The 19,408-nt window shown below is 59.6% G+C and overlaps 2 protein-coding genes across 3 annotated transcripts in view; one reads left to right on the top strand and one right to left on the bottom strand.

Moving 5' to 3' along the window:
* Positions 1-4,119: 4,119 nt before the first annotated feature.
* Positions 4,120-19,408, bottom strand: part of Hebp1 (heme binding protein 1) — a 15,831-nt gene continuing 542 nt past the window's right edge. The window contains exons 2-6 of one of the 2 annotated variants that reach the window (XM_042671559.1): positions 10,167-10,289; positions 8,842-8,980; positions 6,103-6,283; positions 4,390-4,561; positions 4,120-4,350 (exon numbers count right to left, since the gene is read on the bottom strand). In XM_042671559.1, the coding sequence (XP_042527493.1) occupies positions 4,390-4,561; positions 6,103-6,283; positions 8,842-8,980; positions 10,167-10,244 (570 nt within the window). In that variant the 5' untranslated portion in view covers positions 10,245-10,289 and the 3' untranslated portion in view covers positions 4,120-4,350. Of the gene's footprint in view, positions 4,354-4,389; positions 4,562-6,102; positions 6,284-8,841; positions 8,981-10,166; positions 10,290-19,408 lie in introns of both variants that reach the window. The other variant, XM_042671560.1, reaches the window with a different exon arrangement.
* Fam234b (family with sequence similarity 234 member B) overlaps positions 12,022-19,408 on the top strand; it is a 15,027-nt gene continuing 7,640 nt past the window's right edge. Inside the window, exons 1-6 of the mRNA XM_042671558.1 lie at positions 12,022-12,087; positions 16,078-16,470; positions 17,746-17,844; positions 18,143-18,337; positions 18,756-18,886; positions 19,138-19,285. Of these exons, the coding sequence (XP_042527492.1) occupies positions 12,051-12,087; positions 16,078-16,470; positions 17,746-17,844; positions 18,143-18,337; positions 18,756-18,886; positions 19,138-19,285 (1,003 nt within the window). The 5' untranslated portion in view covers positions 12,022-12,050. The remainder of the gene's footprint in view (positions 12,088-16,077; positions 16,471-17,745; positions 17,845-18,142; positions 18,338-18,755; positions 18,887-19,137; positions 19,286-19,408) is intronic.

Here is a 19,408-nt window from a genome sequence, read left to right as displayed (position 1 = left end):
CGAGCCGTGACTCCCCTTCTTTAATCTCTGCCCAAATGGGCGGAAGCGGTGCCAGCCTCACCCAGACCCGGCCCGGCCTATAAAAACGCCCGGAGGGGCCGAGGGACACGCCTAGCCCGATTCTTCGGCCATGGCTGCGTTTCGGGGTGAAAACGGGGATTTCTCATTCTCCTGTTGACCCGTGTGTGTGTGTGTGTGTGTGTGTGTGTGTGTGTGCGCACACACACCTGTGTGCATGTGTGTGTGAGCTTCAGGGTGTGTCTCCACCCATAGAGTTCAATTCAAGCTACAAGAGGCCCAAACCAGTGGTCCCATTTTAAGCCGGGCACGGTGGCTCACGCCTGTCATCCCGGCTACCCAGGAGCCTGAGATCTGAGGATTGTGGTTCAAAACCAGCCCGGGGGGAAGGACACCCTGTGAGATCCTTATCTCCAATGGACTACCAAAAAGGCAGAGGTGGAGCTGTGGCTCAAGTGGTAGAGCGCCAGCCTTGAGTGAACTAACAGCTCAGGGACGGCGCCCAGGCCCCGAGTTCAAGCTGCAGGACTGGCATGCGTGTGTGTATCACACACACACACACACACACACACACACACACACATTTCCAGAGACTTCCTCATGTTTGAGTTCTAAGGTTCAGGAGGATGCCTTCCAACAAAGTCAGCTGAGCTCTGCTGAGCAGGAAGGAAGGATCACACACAGGACTGGCTTTCCCTATTCTGTTTTGCCTTGGGAAACCCTTCCTCGAGATGTCTGGCTGGGCGGGCTGGACAAGAGTCCCAGCACTGCGCTGTCCAAGGCTGTCGCTGGACATTGGAGCAGGCTTCCTGTTTGTTCCCAGGCCCAGGAGGCGCTGGATGGATGATGCGTGCGGCCTGCCGTGCCCCTAGCCACCAGCTCCTCCTCGGTTCTTTTAATGAATATGAGATCCTCTTCTCTCCTTCCTCCTCCTGTTTTCCCTCTTTCTCTTCCTTTTTTTGCTGGTCTTAGGACTTGAACTCGGGGCCCGGGTGCTGTCCCTGGGCTCTTTCACTTCAGGCTGGCACTCTACCACTTGAACCACAGCGCCACTTCCAGTTTTCTGCTGGATCATTGGAGATGAGAGTCTCATGGGCTTTGCTGCCTGGGCTGCCTTTGAACCCTGATCTTCAGATCTCAGCCCCCTGAGTAGCTGGGGTGACAGGCGTGAGACACCAGTGCCTGATGAAAAATCCAATTTTTCTACTTAGGCTATTTGTTAATCTACCCATGGCATTGAGTAATAAACAATAAATAGAAACGGGCAATAATGGAAAAGAGATTTATTAATGTGTTTCATGAGCTTGGATCTTATCTCCTTGATTAGGTTTATAGGTTACAGGTCGGATTCCACTTATTTTGGGTGCTAGTCTTGCAGTTTGAACTCAGGGCCTGTACGCTGTCTCTGAGCTTCTTTTGCTCCAGGCTGGTGCTCTACCACTTGGGCCAATCTCTACTTCTGGTCTCACAGACTTTCCTTCTCTGGGGTGGTTTTGAACCACGATCCTCAGATCTCCTGAGTAGCTGGGATGATGGGTGTGAGCCGCCAGCACCTGGCTAGATTTTGTTTTTGGAGGATTCCAGGTTCTCTGTGTGCGTTTGGTTGGGAGGCGTGGCTCGGGGGGTGGAGCGTCAGCCAATGAATGAAAGGTATTAGAGGGCGAGTTTGAGTCCTGGTCCTAGACACACATGCGTGCGCGGGCACACACACACACACACACACACACACACACACACAGCCTAGCCAGTGGTGGAATTCTTTCTCCTCCAAGGATGGGTTGGGTGGCCTTCCTCCCCCTCCCCCTCCCCCTCCCCCCCCCAGCCCCAACTGTGTTAGTCACCAGCCTCGCCCTTGACCTCTGACTTTGCTACAGCTTGAGGCGGGCAAATTAACCGGCTAACGACTCGCAAGCCTCTGAGCACCTGAGATAAAAGGGCCTGGGCTTAGGTACTAATTATCGCTATTGTAAAGTCAGGGTGACAGAATTCACCCGTCTTGCAGATACCTCCCCCTGCCCCCCCCCCCCCCCCCGTGACTCACCCCTGCGTGGCTGCGGGGACATACAGCACAGGGCATCTTTGATGAATCAAAAACATGCATCGGTGATGGGTGGTTCATGAAAGATGGAGATAAAACAGCCCAGAGGCCCTGATAGACTCCTCCGCATGCCAACATGGGACCCGGGAGGCGGCGCGGCCAAGCCCAGGCCCCGCAACCGCGCAGGGGACGGAAACCTGGGTTGTAGACCCCAGGCTGTGAGCTGTGTTTGGCAGGTGCCGATACAGAGCTGGCGAAGGGCCGGGGAAGGAGGGGCGCCGGCATCTCCGGGTGAACACGCTGGCTTTGGGCTACACAGGGGGTGTAGAAGTGTCCCCACAAACCACTCTGGAGAGGGATGAGGCTTGGTAGTCTTCCTCCTCCTCCAGCCTTCCCACCCGCCCAGGGACCACGAGCCCCATTCTGTTCCTTCTTACTTTTTTTTTAGTTTGTGCTGGTCCTGGGGCCTGAACTCACGGCCTGGGCGCTGTCCCTGCCTGAGCTTTTGTGCTTGACGCTGTTGCTCTACCACTTGAACCACAGCTCTGATTCCAGCTTTTTGGTCGTTTATTGGGAAAGAAGAGTCTCATTGGACTTTTCCTGCCAGGGCTGGCTTCAAACCACGATCCTCAAATCTCAACCTCCCGAGTAGCCAGGATTACAGGCATGAGCTACTGGCGCCCGGCCTGTAGCTTTCTTTTTGAGGTGCCCCATCCTTCCATGGTGTCTGAACGGAATCTCTTATACACAATGGTGCTGGGGCTCCCTCCCCACACATCTACGCACCTGAGCGCTTGCTGAGAAAACCACTCCTAAGCCTGGGTGGAGGTGGGGGAGAGGGGATGCTGAGCGCCCCCATCCCAAATAACACCTTGGGTTCAAATCCCAGCGCCACCTCCCCAAAATGCATACGCACAAAATGGAAACAGACCTTGTGTTCATGGCTCACACCCATCACCCCAGCTGCTCAGGAGGCTGAGATCTGAGGCTCACAGTTCAAGGATCACAGTCAAGGCGGGAAAGGCCGAGACACTCACCATCAGTGAACTAGCAAAAAGCCAGAGCAGGGCTGTGGCTCAAGTGGAAGAGCACCAGCCTGGAGCAACAAAGCTCAGGGACAGCAGGCCAGGCTCTTGAGTTCAAAGCCCCAGAACCACCACCACCACTACCACCAAATAAACAGGATTCCAGTCTCCGGGAAAAGCCCAAGGCTAGTCAGAAAAATAAATTCAAAGGTCAAATTCATGACATTCAAGCATACACACACCCATGGCGGCGGCCTGCCAGGAACCTTTAATGATGGCCCTCCAGATCAAAGCCACTCTGTGGGGAGTGGAGAAGCCAGTGTAAACCGCAGGGCTCTTCCTTAAACAAGCGACCGGCTGCTGTGCACGGACCAGCTCCGTGGAATTATCCCCCTCCCCCCCAACCCTGCAGCTGTGGGCGAGGAACACGGCCGTGGTCTGGTAAGGAGCCCTCCCGGTTCCATCCTCCAATGAGGACCCTGGATCCCCCTGGATCCCCTGTAGATCCTCTCTAAGACCCCACATCCGGGACAATCGAGTCTGGAAGGCACAGGCTTTTATTTTGAAGACAACAGATTTCACGATTTCTTGGAAGTTGGCAGTGAGGGCTGGGCGCAAATCACGTTTCACCATCAAAACCATGATCCTACACAGCCAGCCCCGGCGGGGAAGCCCGGAGACTCACCCCCAACGAACCGCCAAAAAGCCCGACGTGAAGCTGTGGCTCGAGTGGCAGAGTGCCAGCCCACCTAGGCCCTGAGTTCAAGCCCCAGGGCCGGCGTGCTCACACAAATACCATCTAGTAATGAGAAAACCAGCAGTTCTGCCACCCGGATGGATAAGGAAAGGCTGCTGGCGTACCACAGGACTTTCTTTTTTTTTTTTTTTGGTCGGTTGTGGGACTTGAACTCTGGGCTTGGGCGCTGTCCCTCAGCTCTTCAACTCAAGGAGAGCGCTCTAGCACTTAAGCCACAGCACCACTTCTGGTTTTCTAGTGGCTCATTGGAGATAGGAGTTTCACCAACTTTCCTGCCCGGGCTGGCTTTGAACCTCGATCCTCAGATCTCAGCCTCCTGAGCAGCTGGGATGACAGGCGTGAGCCACCAGCAGCCACGTGATTTTCTTGCTTGGCCATTTCCAGCCCAGAAAAACACAGGCATCAGCTCTGAAGGACAAGGGTCAGGGGTCAGGGATCCACGGTGGAAGTCAGGGGTCACAGAGATCTATGGTGGAGGTTGGGTGTCAGAGGTCCACGGCGGGGGTCAGGGGTCACAGAGGTCAGGGGTCACGGAGGCCCAGCCGGGGCTCTCAGGCCCGCAGCAGCCAGACCTCGTTGCGGCGGCCGTAGGGCTTCATGGGCGGGTCATAGCCGGCACAGAAGTACACGTCACCCAGGCACGTGACCCGGCCCTCCAGGGCCGCCCGCAGCTGGCCAGCGTGCGCCACGTAGTCCGCCTCCTTGGCGTAGCCGCCGAACTGCCTGTGCACACAGCAGAGACAGAGGTGAGCGGGGCCGGGGCTGCGGCCCCATCTGCTCCCTCCTCCAGGGGTCACGTGTACGCGTGCATACACCCCTGGGCCTCGAACTCAGGGCCTGGGCGCTGTCCCTGAGCCTTTTCCCCTCAAGGCTTGGTGCTCTACCACTTGAGCCACAGCTTCCCTTCTGGGTTTTTGGTGGTGCATTGGAGAGAAGAGTCTCAAGGGCAAGCTGGTGCCCAGCCTGCACAGCCACCAAGCACAGATACTGGGGCTTCCCACCAGGGCCGGGGGGGACGGGGGTGGGGGGAAGCCCAGACAGTGGGGCATCCCTCCAGTGCCAGGGCCCGCCCCCAGCTGGGTGGCAACCACTCCACAAACACGCAGGGGGGGGGCAGATGCCAACTGCCTCCTCCAGTCCATGAGCTCCTAAGGCCGAGGGGAGGAAGTGGGGCTGGGGGAGGAAGAGGGGAGAAAGTGGGCCAGGGCTTCAGTGAAGCTGAGCTGGCAGAAGGTGTGTGAGCAGAGGAGGAAGATGCTGGAAGGACCAGCCTGCCCTCCCTCCCCCCTCCTCCCCCTCCCTCAGGAACCATGGATGCACAGAGGATGAGCTCTCTCTTCTGGACCTCCCCCCCCCCAGCTGCCCCTGCACCGCCCCTCCCAGCAGGACTTCCCACCCCATGCTGCAGACGGGGAAACTGAGGCTGGGAGGACCCGCCACACAGGGCTGGACCTCATCAGAACCCCAGGCCCTTCCACCCATGGCCTGCGTTCTGAGGTGTGCAGCGACCCCCAGTGGCCACAGGAGGAACAGTCCTGAGAGGTGAGAATCCAAGCCACAAAGCAGGGAGACCCAGGCCTCGCCCAAGCCTGTGGGCGGGGGACACAGGGGCCCCAGGGATGGAAGCGGGGACTCCCGGGGGTGCTCTGGGGTTCAAGCCCCAGCATGGCCTAAACAGTCCACCAAACCCTTGGCCACAACCCATGCCTCTGCCTTCTACTGCGAGGTGGGCACACGGGTGGGCCCTGAAGATCTGTGTGTGTGTGTGTGTGTGTGTGTGTGTGTGTGTGTGTGTGTCTGTGATGGAGCTTGAACTCAGGGCCTGGGCGCTGTCCCTGAGCTTCTTTCACTCAAGGCTAGCACTCTCCCATTGAGCCACAGTGCCACTCCCGGCTTTTTCTGTGTATGGGGGACTGAGGAATCGAACCCAGGGCTTCCTGCATGCTAGGCGAGCACTCTACCACTGAGCCACCTTCCCAGCCCCAGAGTTTTTTCACTCAAAGCTGACACTCTATCACTTGAGCCACAGCTCCACTTTCGGTTTTCTGGTGGTTCACTGGAGATAAGAGTCTCACAGACTCTCCTGCTTTGAACCGTGATCCTCAGATCTTAGCCTCCTTAGTTGCTGGGATGACAGGTGTGAGCCACCCAGCGCCTGGCTTCTCTGAGCTAATTCAATAATAAAACACAAGGCCAAGGCTGGTGGAGAGGCCCAGGAGGGCTGTGGGGGACCCACGCCCGGCCCCCCAGCACCCTGTCCTTACGTGGAGTAGACAGTGATGCCCTCTCTCTCCTCGATCCTCACCGCCTCGTCGCTCGGGGCCGGCGGGTCACTTTGGAACTGGTTGGGAATCCGGAACCAGACTTTCAGTCTCTTCTGCAGGGAGCCGTCGTCCGTGGGGAAGACAGCAAAAGAGATGGGAACCGTCATCCCCATTCCGATCCCTGGGAACACACAGAAAAGGAGGCGGCCTTCAGGTAAGGCTGGCTCAGGGTGGTGGAGCACTTACTCGTCTTTGTCCTACTGGAACATTTTTAAAAAAAATTAATTTTTTTATTGTGAAAATACTGTACAGAGGGGTTACAATTACATGGGCAAGATAATGAGTACATTTCTTATCAAGCATTGTAGCCTCCTTTGTTTCCCCTTCCCATCCCTTCCCATCCTCCCCCCGTCCCCCCCCACCCGATCCTCCCCGCAACCCCCCCCCCCCACCAAAGTTGTAAAGTTCGTATTCGACATAACGCCTTGTACATCTCATTGTTGCAATGAGTCCACCTGTATCCCTATTTAAAAGATTTGTTTTTCCCCTTCCCCTCCACAAATTATACCAACATCAAATACAGTGAAAGCAGGGGTTATACCGTGGGGGAGAGACATACAAAGCAACAAAGAAATAAACTTATAAATGTGTTAGAAACAATCGCATGAAAGAAAAAAAATTTTGAATACATATCTTAGGGTTCGTTTCCCTAACATCACCTTATCTGACCTTTTCTACTTGACTCAGACATATACTAGATATTGCAAATAAGGGAAACCATGGGACCTACGTTTCTTTGGGCCTGGCTTACTTCACTTAATATAAAATTTTCCAAGTCTTTCCATTTCCTAACAAATGGGGCAATGTCATTCTTTCTGATGGAGGCATAGAATTCCATTGTGTATATATACCACATTTTCTTGATCCATTCATCTACTGAGGGGCATCTGGGTTGGTTCCATATCTTAGCTATAAACATAGTCATGCTGGTAGCTTTAGTGTGGTCTTGTTTGTGATCATTTGGGTAAATGCCTCAAAAGTGGGATTGCTGGGTCATAGGGGAACTCTATGTGGAGTCTTTTGAGGAACCTCCATACTACTTTCCAAAGTGGTTAACAAGTTTACACTCCCACCAACAATGCAGTAAGGTATAATTTATGCTTTTTTTTTTTTTTTTGTCAGTCATGGGCTTGAACTTTGGGCTTGAGCACTGTCCCTCAGCTCTTCAGCTCAAGGCTAGTGTTCTACCACTTGAGCTACAGCGCCACTTCTCTACCGGAACATTTTTATTTAAATCACGGCAGCACTGGGTTTGACTTGGGGCCTCATGCGGGCAGGGCAAGGGCTCTGACACTTTTTTTTTTTTTTTTGGTCGGTTGTGGAGCTTGAACTCTGGGCCTGGGCGCTGTCCCTGCGCTCTTCAGCTCAAGGTGAGCACTCTACCATTTGAGCTACAGCGTCACTTCCAGTTTTCTGGTAGTTTATTGGAGATAAGAGTTTCATGGAAAATAAAAATAAAATGAGTGATTACAGAAAAAAAAAAAAAAAAAAAAAAAAGAGTTTCATGGACTTTCCTGCCCAGGTTGGCTTTGAACCCCAGATCCTCAGATCTCAACTTTCTGAGTAGCTAGGATTACAGGCGTGAGCCACCAGCGCCCAGCTGGCTCTGACCAGCCCCTTGGGTGCTACAGGGTCCCCCTCTCCCTGCCTGGACAGCCTCAGACACCAATCCTCCTACTTGGGCCTCTCACAGAAGGGATCCACCCCCACCTGCTTGTTTGTCGAGTTGGGGGGTCTCACCAACTTTGCCCTGTCCTCTCCAACTCTCAAGTAGCTGGGATTACAGGCATGTGTCACCGCGGCACTCTGCCCCATGGTTTTATATATATATACACACACACATATATATGTATATATACATATATATTTTAATGAAATTACAAAATTTTAAGCGTGCATGTGCATGCATGCTTGCGAGACACACACACACACACACACACACACACACACACACACACACACACACACAATCTACAGTTACTGAGTGCTGGTGGCTCCCGCCTGTCATCCCAGCTACTCAGGAGGCTGAGATCTGAGGATCGCAGTTCAAAGCCAGCCATGGGCAGGAAAGTCTGTGAGACTCTTATGTCCAATAAACTACTCAGAAAAAGCTGGAAGTCGTGCCGTGGCTCAAGTGGTGGAGCGCCAGCCTTGAGCACAGAGAGGCTCAGGGACAGCGCCCAGGCCCAGGACTGGCAAAATAAACATCTACAGCTGAGCCACATGCAAATGCCTGCTGTATTTGCACAGAAGGTGGCAGCAGTGACACTTTGCTCACTGGCTGGCGATCTACCAACTGAGTCACGCCTCCAACTCCCATGTTTCCCATTGAAGGGATGTCCTGGCTCCTTTAGACCTTGCTCGGGCTTGGGTCCCCGGCCACGGCCTGACAGTGCTCTCTTGTCCCCCACCTCCATGTCTCCTGGAGAGGCCACCCCCCCCAGCCTCACCCCTGCGCCCCCCCGGGCAGGAAGTGAGACCCCATCCTACAAATAACGGGTGACAAGCAAACACCCATCAGGGTGAAGAGCGGCCGCCGCGGAGCTTCGTAGATGGGGTGCAGGAAGGAGGTGGGATTCAGGAACGGGGAGTTCCAGCTGCCTTGGTATGAGATGGGGCGGAACTCGACCCTGAGACCTGCCCTGTCCTCTGGGGGTAAGGGGGTCCCCAGGTACTCACCCCGGTCATTGGAGCCGCCCACATACTTCATGACCTTAGGCATGGCCTCCCGGAGTGCCTCGTCCACCGACTTCTCCGTCACCTCCACCGTGGCGAACTTCCCGCCTTCGCAGGCCCGCTCCTCATAGGACAGCTCCTCCTGGAGAAGGGGAGCCACCATGGGAGAGAAGGGGTGAAGGCCTGTCCACTGGGAGGCTGGGCTTTGCAGGCAGCAATCTGCCCGTGGATCCGATCGCAAACCAGCTCCTCCTTAGCTGGGGAGGTGGCTCAATGGTAGAGTGCTTAACTAGCCTGCAAGCCCCGGGTTCAAGTCCTCAGTACCACACACAGAGGAAAAAGCCAGAAGTGGCGCTGTGAGAGTAGAGGGGTAGAGCCCTAGCCTTGAGCTGAAGAACTCAAGGACAATGCCCAGGCCCTGAGTTCAAGCCTTACAACAGACAGGAAAAAAAAAAAAAAGAAAAAGAAAAGAAAAGAAAAAGAAAGCCAGCTCCTCCCTCAAGTAGCCAGCTGTGTCTCTGGGCAGACTTCCTCTCATCCTGGAAAGAATCTCAGGTCCCAAACCCCTGTAGTCCTTAGCAGATGGACAGTGCTCGGTGTTCAGGCCTCGGTGCCTGCTCCCTGGCTAGGGACAGGGCTGGACGGGTGGAGAGGGGCAGGGCTGATAGGAAATGCCAGTAGTCTTATCAAACTGGCCCAGGTTGTGCAAATACGTGCAAACTAACACGGCCAGGGGGTGGATTCTGCTCCATGTGAGGTCAGGCTCCCCGGTTCCTCCCTAAAAGTGAGTGTTCAAGGCACTGCTTCCCCCTCTGGGGAGGAGAGATGGGGTGAGCTGGCTGGGGTGTCAAGGAACTCCAGATAAGCTGACAGCAGCTGCTGGCTCAGCAGGACGAGGGTCAGTGCGAGCCGGACGCAACAGGCTTCGGAAACCCACAGGCCGGCCCACCGCCCCGGGTGACCCTGTCGTGGAAGCCTGACCTTCCGCAGGCCATCTCCCACCCGCACCATGGCCTGGGGCTCACGCCTGGAGTCCAGGCGTCTGGGAGGTGGGGTCCAGGCTGGGGTCAGCGCCCGCCTCGCCTTGGGTGAGGGGCGCATGGAAGTGGGCAGCGCTGGACAGGGTAGTGGCCCCTGCCCCACCCCGCACCCGAGCCCTGCACCCCACACCCTTGGCCCGGGCTCCCGCTCATCATTTGGCGACCACGTGACCCGGAGAGCGGGGGCGATGCAGGGCCCCAGGCCCCCCAACTCTTCCTGCCCGCCCCCTCCCTGCCCTCCAGGCCCAGGGCACACGTTTCGGGGTTTGCCGCCCCTCGCGGACCGACCTTGCTTCCCGTGCTCAGGACCTGCCACGGCCACGTCTCCACGCTCCCGAACAGCGAGTTCCGGATGAGGCCCAACATGTCGCCGCAGGACGCGGGCGTGGGGCGGGCCCGGGGTCTGCAGAGCTCTGAGCGGCCTCGGCGGCGGGGAACGGGGGCTGCCTCGGAGACCACGCCCTCGCATGGGCGGGGCCTGAACCGGGGGCGTGGCATCCGGTGGGTCCTCTCACCCGAGAGGCTCAGAGAGGTGGTAGAGGCGTGGCTTCTGTAGGCTCCGCCCACCGGAGCATCCCTTTGGGAAGTGGCAGAGGCGGAAGCTCTCGGTGCAGCGGGGCGGGGCCTCCTTAGGCTCCGCTCACCGCAGAGGGAGCGCCGAGGCGGAAGCTCTTGGAGGGGCTGGGGCGGGGCCAGATAAAGCTCCGCCCACCGAGGGCGTGGCCGAGCGGGGCCGGCCCCGCCCCTAGCCCGGTCGGGACCGTGGGAAGTCTGACCAGCGCCCCGCCGCCTGGGGCTTGAACTGGGGATTCTGGGCGCAGTCCACCCGAGCGCCCGGCCCAGCCGCTCCAGGAGAACGCGTCTGCAGCCGGAGCCGCTGGAGGCGGGCTCCCGCGAGTCTCCAGGCCTGGGGAATAAAGACTGTTATGCAACGGTGTTCCCGGCCAGGAGGGGTTTCCGGGGTCTGACCGCGCGACCCCGGAGCCGGGCCGGGCCGCCCGCCAATCAGACACGGCCTCGTTCCCAGAAGCGCGGCCCCCGCCCCGGGTGCGTTGCGCCGTCGAGGGAAAGGGAGGGGAGGAGGGCCGGGAGGCGGCGCGCATCTTCTTGGAAGGAGCCGCTCCGTCCGTGCAACCCGGGGATCCCTCCCACCCGGCCGGGGGAAGTCAAGTCCGCGCGGAGACTCGCAGCGGACCCGGGCAGGGTCCTGCGCTCCCGCTCCCGGGCTCGCAGACGCAGGAAACCCGCACGGCCGCGTTCATCACCGCGCCGAGCACGGCAGCGGACCGGCCAGCCGCCGGGCACAGACTCGGGGGCCATCCCGGCGACTCAGGAGGCTGCGATCTGAGGATCGAGGTGGAGACCAGCCCAGGAGCGGAAAGCCCGTGAGGCTTATTTATAGTCGCGGGGGGGCGGGGGCAGGGAGGGAACAAGCTGGAACGGAAGGCAAGTCTCCAGCGGTACAGCACCAGTCATGAAAGCAAAAGCGGACTGGCACAAAAGCAAAAAACACCTAAAAAGCCAATGCAGGTCTCTGGCTACAGAGTCTCCCCCCACCCCCCAGTACCTGCCTGCACCTGCTAGCCCCAAGGCGGCCTCTCCGTAGGCCCCGCCCCGCCCGACCAGGCCACGCCCTCAAGACCACGCCCGCCCCGTGAGGCTTGGCCCTCTTCCCTCGAGGCCCTGCCTCAGGAAACTCGGCCCCGCCCCTAAAAGTCCTGCCTCAGATAGCTCGGCCCCTCCCATCTCTCCTGGCCCCGCCCCTCCTCCCCCTCCTGGCCCTGCCCCACGCGGCTCGGCCCCGCCCCTCCCATCCCTCCTGGCCCTGCCCCACGCGGCTCGGCCCCGCCCCTCCCATCCCTCCTGGCCACCCCACGTGGCTAGGCCCCGCCCCCATACCCCTAGCTTGTCCGTGCGGCTTGGCCACGCCCCTCCATCCCTCCTGGCTCCACCCTGTGCGGCTCGGCCCCACCCCACCCATCCTTTCTGGCTCCGCCCCGTGCGGCTCAGCCCCGCCCCTCCCATCCTCCTTGGCTCCGCCCCGTGCGGCTCGGCCCCGCCCCGCGCAGCTCTGCCCCACGCCTCCCATCTCTCCTGACTCCGCCCCACGAGGCCCCGCCCCGCGCGGGCTCTGTCTCCCGCGGCGCGCGCAGGCGCACCGGGGCCTCCACCATGGCGACGGTGCTGTCCCGGGCGCTCAAGCTGCCGGGTAAGCAAGGGTCGCCGCGCGGCGCCTCCCGCCCCGCCGGGCCTGGGCGCCGGCCCACGCCCCACCGGGCCGGGGCGGCGAGGACCCGCGCGGGGGGCGCGGGGCGGGGCGGGACCGGCGGCGGTGGGCCCGGGGTGATGGCGGCGGCGCTGTCAGTGACGACGGCCGGGCCGGCGTGTCATCGCCGGGCCCCGCGGCCGCGGAGCAGCGCCGGGCCCAGCCTGCTCCGCGCTGCCCGGGAACCCGATGGACCCGGCCGGCCCGAGCGCCGAGGTGCTGGGGCGGGAGGGGACGGACCGGCGCCCGTGCCCGATCGATCAGACACCGTGTCTGATCAGTCAGGGTGACAGGATCGACACCTGTGCTCAGGGCTGGGTGACATGATCCACACCTGTGCTCAGAGCTGGATGACATGATCCACACCTGTGCCAGGGCTGGGTGACAGGATCCACACCTGTGCCCATGATGGGTGACATAATGGACACCTGTGCCAGGGCTGGGTGACATGATCCACACCTGTGCCCATGATGGGTGACATAATGGACACCTGTGCTCAGAGCTGGATGACATGATCCACACCTGTGCCTGTGATGGGTGACATGATGGACATCTGTGCTCAGGGCTGGGTGACAGGATCCACACCTGTGCCCATGATGGGTGACATAATGGACACCTGTGCTCAGAGCTGGGTGACAGGATCCACACCTGTGCCCAGAGCTGGATGACATGATCCACACCTGTGCCAGGGCTGGGTGACATGATCCACACCTGTGTTCAGAGCTGGGTGACATGATCCACACCTGTGCCCGTGATGGGTGACATGATCCACACCTGTGCCCGTGATGGGTGACATGATCCACACCTGTGCCCGTGATGGGTGACATGATCCACACCTGTGCCCGTGATGGGTGACATGATCCACACCTGTGCCTGTGATGGGTGACATGATCCACACCTGTGCTCAGAGCTGGATGACATGATCCACACCTGTGCCAGGGCTGGGTGACATGATCCACACCTGTGCCCGTGATGGGTGACATGATCCACACCTGTGCTCAGGGATGGGTGACATGATGGACACCTGTGCTCAGAGCTGGGTGACATGATGGACACCTGTGTTCAGGGCTGGGTGACATGATCCACACCTGTGCCCATGATGGGTGACATGATCCACACCTGTGCCGGTGATGGGTGACATGATGGACACCTGGGCTTTGGGCAAGTGTGCCCGCTGTGTCCAGGAGGCGGCAGCTCCAGGTTCTCTCTGTCCTTTTATCTTTCTGTCTCTCCTCTCTTTTTCCTGTCTGTCTTTGTGTGTGTGTGTGTGTGTGTCTCTGTCTCTGTCTCTGTGTGTCCGTCTCTGTCTCTGTTGTGTGTCTCTGTCTCTGTTATGTGTCTCTCTCTCACCTTCACCTAAAACTTCCCTGGCAGGTTCTCTGCTGCATTCCATGAAGAGCGTATTTCTTCTGCCCAGGTAGATTCTAAACGCTAAGGCTGTGGAAAGATTCGGGGTTCTATCAAAATCCCCTTTTTTCCAACATCCCCTCATAAGCATTTGTTTTGCAGATGGCTGTAAAATGGGGAGCAGTGGGGAGGGCTGGCGGGTCTGGCTGAACCTGGCCGGAGCCTGGGGACTGGACACCGCGGGCTGGCGCTGCCTGGCCCTGGGCCGACATGAATTTGAGTTCCTGTTACCAGGCCTCATGGCTCCGGCCAGGTTTCTTTTTCCTCATGGGCTCATTAGAACTTTCAAAGAACATTGATGCTATCTGTCTTCAGAGGTTTGTTTGGAAATGAGGTTAAGAGCTGGAGGTTGCTTTCCTTTGAGAGGAGGAGCAGCATTGGGCCTCCACGGCTGGCCTCCATGGTCGGCCTCCACGGTGGGCCCTCCACGGCGGGCCTCCACAGCAGGCCTCAGAGTCAGGCAGTAGCTCCTCACAGGGGCCTTGAAATGTCCCTTATGTTTATCTTTCCTTCCTTCCTTCCTTCCTTCCTTCCTTCCTTCCTTCCTTCCTTCCTTCCTTCCTTCCTTCCTTCCTTCCTTCTTTCCTTCTTTCCTTCCTTCTCTCTCTTTCTCTTTCTTTTTTCCTTTTAAAACTATTCCTTTCAGCTTTAAGGGTGATTTCTCTGAGAATAAAACCACAGGATTTGTGTGTGTGTGTGTGTGTGTGTGTGTGTGTGTGTGTGCGCGCGCGCGCATGCTTGCATGTGCCGGTCCCGGGGCTTGAACTCCGGACCTGTGCATTGTCCTTGACTTTTTTCTCTCAAGGCTGGCTCTCTATCACGTAAGCCACAGCTCCACCTTTGACTTTCAGTGGTTCATCAGAAATTAAGAGCTTTTCAACCATGATCTCAGCCTCTGGAGTAGCCGGGACTACAGGCGTGAGCCGCTGGCGCCTGGCAGGAGACTCTGCCTTTGGGCTGTGATGAAGGGTGAATGTGTTCACCCTGAGTTCTCTTGTGGGCACACAGTGGGGGCTGTGGAGGGGTTGGCGCGTGGCCTCCTGGCCCGGGATTGTCTTCTCTACCTCTCTTCTCTAGGCCTTTCTCTTTGTTTCTCTCTCCCCCTCTCTCCCTCCCCCCCCCCCTTTTGTTCCCCAGTCCTGGGGCTTGAACTCAGGGCCTGGGTGCTGTCCCTGGCTTCTTTAGCTCCAGGCTAGCACTCTACCACTTGAGCCACAGTGCCACTTCTGGCTTTTTCTGTGTATGTGGTACTGAGGAATCGAACCCGGGGCTTCGTGCATGCTAGGTGAGCGCTCTACCACTGAGCCACCTTCCCGGCCAGGCCTTTCTCTTGCAAATTCACTTGTTATCTTTCCTGTCTGGGAGAAGCTGCATTCGTGCAGGTACGGATGCCCCTGTGGCGGGCTGTGGGGTACCCGGGTCACCGAGTGCGGTGAGCTCATCCAGCCCGGTCTCTGCTTCGCTGAGAAGGGAGGAGAGATCCGGCTAGGAGCAGGCCTCCCAGTGTCCTCTGTCATGATAGTGCGATGCTAGAACATTCTCTACCACCCCACGCACCCCACTGCATGTTTGTTTAGAGCTGAAAAAGAGACAAAGGGATGGCCGGATGAACTTCTGACAAGTGGGCCATTGTGATCTCCGAGAACCATGTCATTTACAAGAGTGACAGCTTCAGGATAGGTTCAATCCAGCAGCAGCCTGGTGATGAGACTCAGCTAGCCCGAGCTTGGGGTGCTAGGGGTGCTAGGAGTGGTCCTCAGGAGCCAGGACCCTTTCCTGAGCTGGGGTTGGAAAGAACCGGGCCCTGACCACACTGGGAAGTTAATCAGTAACTCAGGGTAACAATAGGGCCTCCTTGAAGCCTGTGGCCCGGCTTATCTCTTAGGTATATATTTTTCTTGAGGCCATTTTAAAGTTTGAAGGTCAAACATGCCTGGGGCTCTTAGAGCTCAGAGTTATTGTTGTGGTTTGTTTTACTACTTGAGTTGAGATTAGGGATTATGATTATATACTGTTTCTCTCTCTCTCTCCCTCTCCTCACTCTCTCTCACTCTCTCCCTCTGGCTCTCTTCCCTTTCCCCTCCCCTTCTCAAAGACATTTAATTTTGTCTTTTTTGTTTTTGTAAGTCCTGGGGCTTGAACTCAGGGCCTGGACGCTGTCCCTGAGCTCTTTCACTCAAGGCTGATGCTCTACCACTTGAGCCACAGCTCCACTTCCAGTTTTCTGGTGGTTTATTGGAGATCAGAGTCTCACGGACTTTCCTGCCCTGGCTGGCTTTGAACCATGATCCTCAGATCTCAGTCTCCTGAGGAGCTGGGGTGACAGGCGGGAGCCATTAGCACCTGACTCTGATTTTTTTTAAAAGGATGAAGATGTATTTCGTGTGTGTGTGTGTGTGTGTGTGTGTGTGTGTGTGTGTGTGTGTGTTGCTGGGCTACATCCTGGGGCCTGGGGCATCCCTCCCTGGCCCCCGGCCTTGGGGCTGGCATGTGGGGTGCACCAGTGACCCCCGCCTGGCCTTGCAGGCAAGAAGAGCCCGGACCTGGGGGAGTATGACCCGCTCACGCAGGCTGACAGCGACGAGAGCGAGGATGACCTGGTGCTGGCCACGCCGCAGAAGAATGGGGGCGTGAAGAACGGCCAGGGCCCCCGGGGAGAGGCCCCCGACTCGGATGTGGAGGGCGTGGGGCCCGCCCCACCCCGTGCCCCCGAGGCTGGCGCCCAGGGCTTCCCGGCCGAGCCCCCCGGGGGCCTGGAGCCCAAGGTGGCTGGCTCCGTGGCTGCCTGCGTGCGCACGGCGGTCTTCCTGCTCACCCTGCTCCTGTCCATGGTGCTCGTGCTGCTGTGCGCTTTCCTCATCCCCTGCCCGCCGCGAGACCTGCACAGCACCTGGATCCGACGCCTGGCCGCCGGTGCAGGTGAGCTCCGGGGCGGGGGGCACAGGTGAGCCCCGAGATGTGTGCCTGGCCATGGGCACAGGTGAGCACCGAGACGCATGCCTGCCTGCGGGCGCAGGTGAGCCCCGAGTCACATGCCTGGCCATGGGCCCAGGTGAGCCCCGAGTCGCATGCCTGGCCATGGGCGCAGGTGAGCACCGAGACACATGCCTGCCCGCGGGCTCAGGTGAGCCCCGAGACTCAGACCTGCCCGTGGGTGCAGGTGACCTCAGGGGCACAGGCACAGATGAGCCCTGAGTCGCATGCCTGGCCATGGGTGCAAGTAAGCCCCGAGACTCACCTGCCCATGGGTGCAGGTGAGCTCTGGGGTGTGGGGCACAGGTGAGCCCCAAGATGGATGCCTGGCCGTGGGCTCAGGTGAGCCCCGAGATGCATGCTGGGTCCCAGGTCTTAGGCAGATGCTGGTGGGACAGGCCGAGTGTGGTGGGATGGTCTTCAGAGGAAGGCAGCTTCGAATCCCCGGGCTGCACCCGTGCCCAGGGCCCTTGGTGGACCCCAGGCCAGACCTCATGTCAGCTCCAAAATAATTCCGTCTCGCCTTTCTCGCCCAGAGGGGGGTGGCTGGGTGCCGTGACTCAGTCTCCCGGGATGCAGGGTTGTGGGTTCCGCCTCAGCTCACCGAGAAACTCACCAGGCCGTTCCCACACCCCCCCCCCCCAGACCATCTCGGGAAGAAGGGCATCATGTCTGCCCCTTCCTCCACTGGGGGACGGCACTTGGATCCCCGGTTCTCTGATCCTCCCCCTCCTCCCCCTTCCTGAGGCAAATTGAAGTCACAGGTGTGGCTGCAGCTGTGGGTGGACAGGGAGTCTTCCAAACATCATCTTACTATGTTTTCTTTTGCTCACACTGGCCTCAAATGACGGTCCTCACAATCAGCCTCCCGAGAGCGAGGGTTACAGCGTGTGGGACCAATGCCTAGCCAGTTTGATTTGATTGATTGATTGATTGATTTCTGTGCCGGTCCTGGGGCTTGAACCCGAGACCTGGGCGCCGTCCCTGAGCTCTTTCACTCAAAGCTGGCGCTCTACCACTTGAGCCACAGCGCCACTTCAGCCTTTGGCCCTCCACCCAGGGTCTCCCGCTCCTCAGGGAACGTGGGGTGGATTCTGGGGAGCAGGGTGGGGTGCGCCCCGCCTGTCCTCTAGGTCCTGGGGTGCTGAAGTCCCCCCCTCACCCCACCCCAGCGGCTGCCCGGGACTTTGCTCAGGCCCTTCTTCCCTTGTGTGTGCTCAGGAGGGGACCTGGCTCCTCTGGACCTGGCCGACGTGAACGGGGACGGCCTGCGGGACGTGCTGCTGGCCCTGGTGAGGCCCGGGAACCGCAGCGCGGGAGGTAAGAGCGGCGCCCAGGCCCCGAGTTCAAGCCCCCCCCCCCCAACGCATGCGCATACGCACACCCAGCTCGGACAGGGGCCTGAGGCCGGCCTGGGCACACAGTCCTTGCCCAGCCCCCCTCCCCTCCCCTCCCCTCCCCTCCCCTCCCCTCCCCTCCCCTCCTCTCCCTCCCCCCTCCTTCCCTGTCTCCTCCTTGTTTTCTTTTCTTTTTTTAGTGATTCTAGGATTTGAACTCAGGACTTGCTCCTCTCTCTCCCTCCTCCCCGTTTCTCACCCACCGTGCCCCTTGTTCCCAGGTGGCCCGGGCTCCGGCCCCCGTGCTCATCTGCTGTGCCTGTCCGGCATGAACGGCAGCACGCTGTGGTCCACGCCCCTCCCGGAGGAGGCCCAGCACGTGGCTTGCGTGGACCTGGAGCCGGGGCGCGGGGCCGAGGCGCTCTGCCTGGTGACGGGATCGCGCCGCGCGCTGGGGGCCTACAGGGCCTCGTCAGGTAAGATCAGAGGTTGCTCCAGCCTGTTTGGCACAAAGATGGCGCTAGGCCGAGTTCTCCGGGCAGGAACAGCCCGGGGCCCCTTGGCTGCAAATCCTGGATGGAAGACAAAGAGCCTGCCCGGGGCTGGCATGGCCGCGAAACCTCAGGCCAGGGGAGGGGGGCCGGGGCCTGTGGCGGCTGCTGGTGGCTTCACATGGCCGAGCGCCGCGGCCCAGGCCTGCGATCCCAGGGACTGGGAGGCCCAGGGGAGGAGTATGGTGGTTGGAGGCCGGCCTCCACGCTGGGCCTCATCTGAGATGTGACTGAATCTGGGAAGGCCAGGGCTGGGGCTCAGCTCTCTGCAGGGGAACTGGCGCAGGGGCCGAGGGGAGGGGGTCCTCAGCCCCCCCTCTCTCCCTCCTCCCCCCCCCCGCAGGTGAGGCCGTGTGGACGCTCCGTCCTGAGCACCTGGCCAATGGCACCCTGGCAGCGCCCGCGGTGCTCCTGCCGGACCTGGACGGGGACGGCGCCCGGGACCTGCTGCTGCTGGCCGTGGGGGACGCGCAGGTTCGGCCCTTGTGTGTGTGTGTGTGTGTGGGGGGGTCGGCCACTTCCAGGGGCGCTGCCCCTCCACACGCGGCCGGCCTGCCATCTGCCAGGCCCTGGCCCCGGGTGACTGCCCCACCGCGCTGTGCAGGCCTCTGCACGCCGCCTGGCCTCCGTTCCGGGGCCTCCAGGCCTCCCACCTGCCAGCGCCGGCCGCCAGCACGCGCGGCTCCGTGCTGCCGCCGGCCCACTCGACCTCCTCCTGCCCTCAGCCCGACCTGTGCTTTCTGCTGGTCTCCGGCCGCGCGGGGACCCCCGTGGGGCGCGCCGTGCGCTACGATGGTGTGGGGGTGGGCAACCTCATCGGCCCCCAGCTCTACACCACCGCCAGCGGGGCCGTCTACGTGCTGTTCGGCTTCGGTAAGCGGCCCGGCCAGGCAGGGGGGACAGGACGGGGCGATGGGGGTGGGGGGGGAATGTGAGGCCATGGGTGACACTGGCCTCCCTTCCTCAGCCTCCTGTCTCCTGACCTCCCTTCCTCAG

Source organism: Dipodomys spectabilis, unplaced genomic scaffold, assembly GCF_019054845.1.
Source record: "Dipodomys spectabilis isolate Male_0828 unplaced genomic scaffold, ASM1905484v1 ptg000644l, whole genome shotgun sequence".
Lineage (NCBI taxonomy): Eukaryota > Metazoa > Chordata > Mammalia > Rodentia > Heteromyidae > Dipodomys > Dipodomys spectabilis.
This window is presented reverse-complemented; position numbering and strand designations above follow the sequence as displayed.